This window comes from Phyllobates terribilis, unplaced genomic scaffold, assembly GCF_046119375.1.
Source record: "Phyllobates terribilis strain yellow unplaced genomic scaffold, ASM4611937v1 Scaffold_65__1_contigs__length_7625178, whole genome shotgun sequence".
Classification (NCBI taxonomy): domain Eukaryota; kingdom Metazoa; phylum Chordata; class Amphibia; order Anura; family Dendrobatidae; genus Phyllobates; species Phyllobates terribilis.
In genome coordinates, this window is record NW_027362825.1 from 5996779 (window position 1) to 6004472 (window position 7694).

At 50.8% G+C, this 7694-nt stretch overlaps 1 protein-coding gene across 1 annotated transcript; it reads right to left on the reverse strand.

Moving 5' to 3' along the window:
- Positions 1–727: 727 nt before the first annotated feature.
- LOC141193172 (olfactory receptor 5V1-like) lies at positions 728–7180 on the reverse strand. Its single transcript, XM_073662103.1, has 4 exons — positions 6278–7180; positions 5241–5300; positions 1609–1762; positions 728–954 (listed from the first exon to the last, which is right to left on the reverse strand). Exons 1-4 carry the CDS (start codon positions 7178–7180, stop codon positions 728–730), a joined length of 1344 nt encoding a protein of 447 aa, XP_073518204.1.
- Positions 7181–7694: the final 514 nt, after the last annotated feature.

Sequence of the window (7694 nt, forward strand, 5' to 3'; positions counted from 1 at the left end):
GTTACAGGTAACACCCTGTGAGTCTCTTTCTTCTTGGCCCTAGCGGGAGTCATCGGTTCTTCCCGCTAGGCCGCAAGTCTCTTAGATTTGGAGGATATCCATCCTCAAGGTGTGCCTCAGCATTTTAAATTCCAGCAGAAAAAGGCACAACAAGCGCAACGAAAGAAAAATAAAAAGTAAAAACAAAAAGAGCAGCTCTCCTGGGCACACAACTTTGGTGCTGCTTAAGGCCTTCCTGGCCTGGGAGGTAGGGGAACAGTCCTCCATTTTTCTCTCCAACCTAATTCAACATGGGGCACTCCGCCCCCATTGGGAAACAGTCCCAGAATCAGGACCACAGCTGGTGGGTCCTAGTAGAAGAAAAGGTGAAAGGTCAACGGACCTTTTAGCCAGCTCACTTCTTCCGGGCCTCCTTCCGTTCCTTCATGAAGGCGGCCCATGCTGCAGAGGAAGGTGGCTTCTTCCACCTCCAAGGCTGATCAGGGTACTTAGTAGGCCCAGGGTCCTCGTCCGAGGATGTAGCACTGCCACAGCCAACCTGGGTAGGGCCGTAGCTGGTCACTGTAAAGCTGTGGATGACATTACTGGTGCCAGCTTGAATTTCCCCGACAGCTCTCTCAGCCCCTCCTGGGTATTGTGGCGCCGACGCCTCCTCTGGCACCTCACTAGGGAAATCAGCTTCCTTGCCACTTGCGAGATCTTCCTCTTCCTCGCTCACAATCTCCCCTCACTGCCGCCTCTTAGGCTCCTCTGCTGGCAGAGCACTGGCCTTAGGTGGGGGCAGAAAGCCTTTAGGGGCTTCCTTAGCCCAGCACTGCTTAGCCTCCCTCTTGGCCCTCCTTCTGAAGACCTCTTCGTCCTTTTCCAGGACATCTTTCCATTCATACGGTCGGGTGAGCGCAGCCGTGTACCACCCTCCGGAACACTCGCACTTAACGAAGTGCATTATGTCCCCTACACGCAGATTGTGAAGGCGATCAGGCAGATAATCTCGCTTAATTACCTCCCGAGTAACGAACACCTCGTGCCCGGTCCACTCTTCCTCAAGGAATCCGTACCCCTCACAGATGTGGAACTCAAGGACTCGTCCCCGAGTCTGGGAGGCCTCCACCGACTCTCTCCGCGCCGCGTTGGACCCTTCCAGCCAGCCTCTCAGGAAGGTGTCAGTCCATCGCCGCTGCTCCCGTGGCATCATCAGGAGGTTGCGGGTAGTCCACTTCAGACTCCCGAGCTCAGCGTAACGCTTCGCCAAAGGGGCATTGATGGCCTCCAATGCCAGCTGCCAAAAACTCTCTTGCGGGGCCCTCTTTCTGGGAGGCCTCGCCTCCGCACCACTCCTTTCAGGCCTAGGGGCCCCTGTCACCGTGGAAGCTGTCGTGGCAGGCGCCGCAGGCGAAACCGGCCGCTTGGGTATAGGCTGCTCACCTCCGTCAAGCCCCGCTGCAGCTGTTGCTCCGGCCCCACCGGAATGTTCTCCACCCTCGGCCGAGGGGGACGGGTCTTCCGGCATCCGGCTCCAGCACCACATACGGAACTCATGGACAAGCAGGCCCAGGTCCAGATCGGGCCTAGTCGACCACTGGACAGCCACTGGGGGCAAGGACTCACGGGCAGCATCCGCAGGTGAGCGACTCTCGATTGCGGCCCCTGGGGTACTCGGCTCCAAGATCTTCTCCTCGGCGTTCATTCCGGACAGGTCATCCGATCCTCCGGTCGCCATTCTCTCAGAGCATCCACCGCAGCACCTCCTTCCTCTCACGCGCTGGACAGAAATTGGCACTGGTCGCTTACCATTGACGCGAGTCCTGCGCATCCAACTCCTCCTCTTCCTGGGCCGGCTTTCTGACGCGACCGCCGCGTCACTCGTCACTCTCGGCAGCTGCACCTTCAGCCGCGCCCTTTCTCTGTGCGCCCTGATACTCACGGGGCCGGATTTCACTTTACGCCGCGCCCTCTTCCTCACTGGACGTCCCATCCTGGGACGCATCTTCACTGCTGGGCCCATCCTTCTTTGGGCCGGAACTCGTAGGGGCTGGACATCTTTTCGCGCTCTCCGGCGCCATCCATTCCCACGATAGGCGGTTCTTCTCCCCAACTTTACCGCCATTGTCACCATCTTGGAATCCATGCTTCGGGCCGCCATCTTGGGCCGCATGCCTTCCAACACTTTCTCCTCAGTGTTCTGCGTCGGCTCTTCCCCGCTTTCTTCATGCGAGGAGCTCGCATCTTGCCGACTACGCCAAATGTAAGGTGCCCCAGTGAGGTAGTCGTGGGCGAGCTGTAGCCCCCTCTCGCTCTGGCACCCTACAGACAATATGTGTCCTCCCTCTGATGTGTGGCTGTGTATGTGGGGCTCTCCACTTACTTCAAAGCATCCGATCGCGGCTGTCTCCAGGCATTTCTCTTCTGGGACCAGGGCAGCAATAAATTCAGAGGACACGAGGTTCTTAACCAGAACTTGAACTTTACTTGAGGAAGAGGAATATGTACAATATTTACAGGCAGATATAATGGATAAGGCCCGACAGGTTATCATCTCTCTCACAGGCGCTGGTAACTCCTTTAGCCCTGGTTCCTTCTTTAAGTGAAGCATCTCTGTGACTCTAATCTCTGGCCCAAGAGACTCTTCTGAAATACCAACAGTGATCTGGATCCAATATCTCTCCCTCACGTCTTAGCCTGGAGTCCTATTTATCTTCCTCTGCTTCCTGCAGATTAGAAGTGGCCCGGGTCCTCACTAACTTTGATGAGTTTCTCCGGCCGGCTAACAGGACTTGTGGCTGTTTTCAGGTACTGCAGCCCACAAGGAATTATGCCAGGAACAAGCTCTATGTCACTCAAGGCTTGATCAGGGCACTAAGTTCCCTCTCTACTCTACTGACTGGACAACTAAAGCTAACCCCTTAGCTTGGTCTACCAACAGTCCAGAGAGGTCTGACTTCAGGAACACTTCCTTTAACTATCTCATCCTGCTCCAGCCAGAGAGGTGGATTTCTGGATAGATTCGCCCGCGAGGAGGTGAAGCACCAGGTATTAGGTCGATGGGGCAATCATGAGGTGGTAGTGTCTCTGCCTCCTTTTCATCAAAGACGTCCCATATGACCAGTAGGGTGCCGGCAGGCCAGGTAGGTTAGCTGGAGTAGACGGAGATCGAGCAGGACGAACCGGAACCAGACAGGACTTATGACATTCCTGACCCCAACGAAGCACCTCACCCGAGCTCCAATTCAGGATGGGCTCATGTCTCTGTAACCAAGGCAAGCCAAGCAAGAGGGGAAGAGAGAGACCGGACAGCACGTAAAAGGAGATCTTCTCCGAATGTAGCATTCCCACCTGAAGAGTTACAGGCTCAGTGACAAACAAGATGGTCTCAGAGAGAAGCTTTCCATCCACAGAGGAAACCGCTAAAGGATCAGCCAGACGTATGGTAGGAATCTGCTGACGCTCCACAATGGCCTGTTGAATAAGATTCCCAGAGGCTCGGGAATCCAGATAGGCAGTCTCACTGGTAACTGAAACGGACAGAGTCAAGGGCGGAGAGGAAGAACTTTTGCCTAGGACGACCTCTCCGAGCGGTCCTAGACACTGGAGTTTCCCGGTCTCACCGGACCGGAGCAGATTTGATGCTCTATACTGCCACAGTAGAAGCAATTCCCCTCGACGCGGAGGATCTCCTGTTGAGACTTGACCATGTTAACTTGGTCTATTTTAATAGACTCTGGAGAAGACACCGAAAGGGATGCTGGTTGCGAGACTGGCCTTTTCTCACGGTACGCCTCCATAGAACGTTCCTGGAAACGGATGTCGATTCGTGTAGCTAATGACACCAGGTCGTCCAAAGAGGGAGGTATGTCACAACCGGCTAGCTCATCCTTGATCCTTCAGGAAAGGCCCTCCCAAAAGGTGGACACCAGAGCCTCATTGTTCCAGGCAAGTTCCCATGCGAGGGTGTGGAAATGCACGGTATACTGTCCCACAGAGAGACTCCCTTTGCAGAGTCAGAGAAGAGAGGAGGCAGTCGAAGATTTTCGTCTGGGCTCATCGAACACCATCCGGAAAGCCGCGAGGAAGGCCTGGAGGTCGGACACCAGAAGACCCCCTCTCTCCCACAGAGGGTTAAGCCATGTCAACGCCTCTCCGGTGAGATGAGACATGATGAATGCCACCTTGGCCCGGTCAGAGGGGAACTGGTGTGCCAGGAGCTCAAAGTGCAATGTGCACTGATTAATGAAGCCCCGACATAGGGCAGGGTCACCACCGAAACATGGAGGAGCAGAAAGCCGGGGTCCTAAGCCGGATGCCACAGCACCACTGGGTTGCTGGGTTGAGGTGCCGCCGGAGCGGGTGCTGCTTGGTTAGAGGAGGACACAGTCGGGGTGGACAGCGCGTCCAAGCGATAGTTGACTGTCCGCAGATAGGAGAGGATTGTATCCTGTTGGGATCTCTTTCGAGAGACCTCTTGGTACAGGTCTGAGAGTGAAGGAGCCTAAGAGCCACCGGATTCCATGGCCTGTGCAAACTGTTACGGGTCCGGGTTGTGGAACCTCTGTGCTGCGATGCAAGGAGGGACCAGAGGGGTGTAACTAAGTGCCTACCTGGACCGACCCTGGCCACACGGCGGCTTAGTCGACTACGTGAACCAAGGAGGGACTGGGAAGGTGAACCAGGTGCCACTCTGGGACTGACCTCATGTGAGAGCAGGCGACTCCCACGGGACTGATGGCAGAAGCCGACAGGCACAGCAGATGAGCATGGCTGGTAGACAGGCAGGTGATGCGGGTAGGCAAGCAGGCGGGCACGGCAGGTAGACAGGCAGGCACAGCTGATAGACTGGCAGGCGGGCACGGCTGATGGACATGCAGGTGGACTCGGCTGATAGACAGGCTGGCGGGCGCGGCTGATAGGCTGGCAGGCACGGCTGATAGACAGGCTGGCGGGCACAGCTGACAGACAGGCTGGCGGGCACGGCTGACAGACAGGCTGGCGGGCACTGGAACCTGAGGGCTGAGGAGAGTGTTAGCACACAAACAACAACCTTGCATAGGCACCTCCATTTTGGAGGAGGTGCTTTATAGGAGCAGTCCTCCGGCCATTGGCCAGGAACTCTTTAGGATGGCGCACACGGCCCCTTTAAGAGGGAGGAAGCGCACACACGCACGCCCTAAGTACAGTGCCCCGGGAACTGCGCGTGGTGCGCTCACCCCGGGCAGATGCAGCAGGGAAGCTGGAGGACGCCGGACCGGGACCGCGGCGGTGAGGGGATCGGCGTCTCTGCCCGGCAGGAGGCAGAAACGCCGACGCTACACCATCAATACAACAGTAATAGAGGGATGTGGTAACTGGCTTAAGTCTATGTACCAGAAGATGTATAGAGGTAGAATATAATAAAGCAAAATGCACAATGAGAGTTCACATAAAAATTGTATCCTTACACAAAATAGATATAAACAGAGCAAAAATGATCCATGAGGATCAGTAGCTTATAATAAATAAAATGGTATAAAAAAGGTATAAAACAAGCCCATCCGACTCGTTTCCGCCAGGAAATAGAAGCCACGGTTAATCAGGGGGCCAAATGTGCCTGAAGAGGCACATTTACAAGATTCTATCAGTGCAGGAACATTGTATTTAAACACATCCAATGGTGGAATTTATTATTATTCCAAGATCTATTGATTAAAATGAACTTTTGATGCTGGGAAAATCCCTTTAAACCAGTTACCACATCTCTATTACTGTTGTATTGATGGTTTAACGCTATGGCGCTATAACCACTTCTTTGTCGTCCTTGTGTTATTATGGTCATGCATCAGATATTAGCTACTAGATTACACTATAGCACTTTATTGTTTGGTAATGGTGGTGGTCTTTTGTTGGGCATTTCCCATTAGGGTCACTTACGGATAGCTGACGTTGCGCAGGGGTGCCATGTCGAACTTAGGGTGCCTCTGCGGCAAGGTAGGGTGAATGAGGGTGAAGACACTCCACCCACCCCTTCGATTTTTTCCATTCTCCCTTTATATTACACTATACTAAGACTGATATGTGTTGTGACCCTATTGAGTTTTCTTGTTAATATATGGTAATTTTAATTATATAATTAAAAGTTATATTTTAGGAGTTTTTTCTTTTTTGGCTAGTCCCCCCTAAGCACCAGGCATAACACAATGTACGAACTGTGTCAACTAATAACTCCAAGATGACATACTAAGGTCAAGTTTTCTACTCTCATCTCCATCATCCTCACCACTTCAACTGAAAGTTATGTTCCAGTCACTGCTTTCTTCAAGGCTTTCTTCACATCTTTGTTTCTCAAACAGTAGATGATAGGATTTAGCAATGGGGGCAGTATACCATAGAGAATAGATGAAACTCGGACAATGATGAAGTAATCTCCAGAACTAGGACCATTGTAACTAAACATGCCAGTAGTGTAGAAGATAGTGACAACTATGAGATGTGAAGAACATGTGGAAAAGACCTTCTGTCTTCCTTCTGAGGAGCGAATTTTCAAAATAGTGGAAATTATATGTATGTAAGAATTCATTACAAGGAGAAATGGAGACATCCCTAGAAATACAGTGACCACATGTAACAACACTTGGCTCCCCTGGATGTCACTACAAGCTGCTTCCAATATTGGAAGAACATCACAGAAAAAATGGTTGATATGATGATTTCCACAAAAAGTTAGCTTCAAGATCATTAAGGTGTGAAACACAGCATTCAGCAATCCACAGGCACAGCACCCAGCAACGAAGCCTGAGCAAAACTTCCTATTCATAACAGCATTGTAACGAAGGGGGTTACATATGGCTACATATCGGTCATAAGCCATTGCAGCCAGAAGAAGACACTCAGATCCCCCAAAACAGACAAAGAAATAGAGCTGTGTGAAGCATCTATGAAAGGATATCCTCCTGTTACCTGTTATAGCATTGACTAGCATAGCCGGGAGGGTGACTGTAGAGTAACACACATCTAATAAGGATAAACAGCTCAAGAAGAAATACATAGGGGTCTGAAGATGGTTGTCCACCTGGATGATGCCAAACACAGAGAAATTTCCAAAAATGATCATTATGTAAATGGCGGCAATAAATATTGTACAAAAGACCCGTACTTCCAAGAATCCAAGCAGAATAAAATCATTCAACAACGTGTTATTTTCTGCTTCCATCCAGGTAATTTTTCAAGACCTGAGTAAAGAAAAAAAAGATTTCTTGTAGGATCCTGACCAAAGAATGTTCTTGCTGTTGGGACCATTTGGTAGATATTGAGATTTATATTTACAGTAATATTTTCTAAAGCTGAAGAAGACTAAGATGAAATAAAATTAGGGAATGGAAACATTTTAACAATTTAAAAATAATTTTTGGAAATAATTTTCAAAAATATTTTGAAAGCGATTTTCCCAAAATTGAAAGTATTCATCTGTCCGTATTAGAAAGAGCAGCTTTGGATTCCAAGAGAAGGAGAACTCCGCCTTGAAGGAAGCAGAAGCGTGCATACTCGAACTTTGCTGTACTCCGCTTCCTCCGTCAGTCTCATAGGCAATGAAAGGGGTGGTGATCGAGCATGGGCACCTCTATTATGGATAGGGGATAACTTTAAATTCTGGGTATACTCCTTTGATAAGATAATGTAGTGGTAATTCAACTGTAAGAACTTCTTTAATTACAGGTATTGGTAAC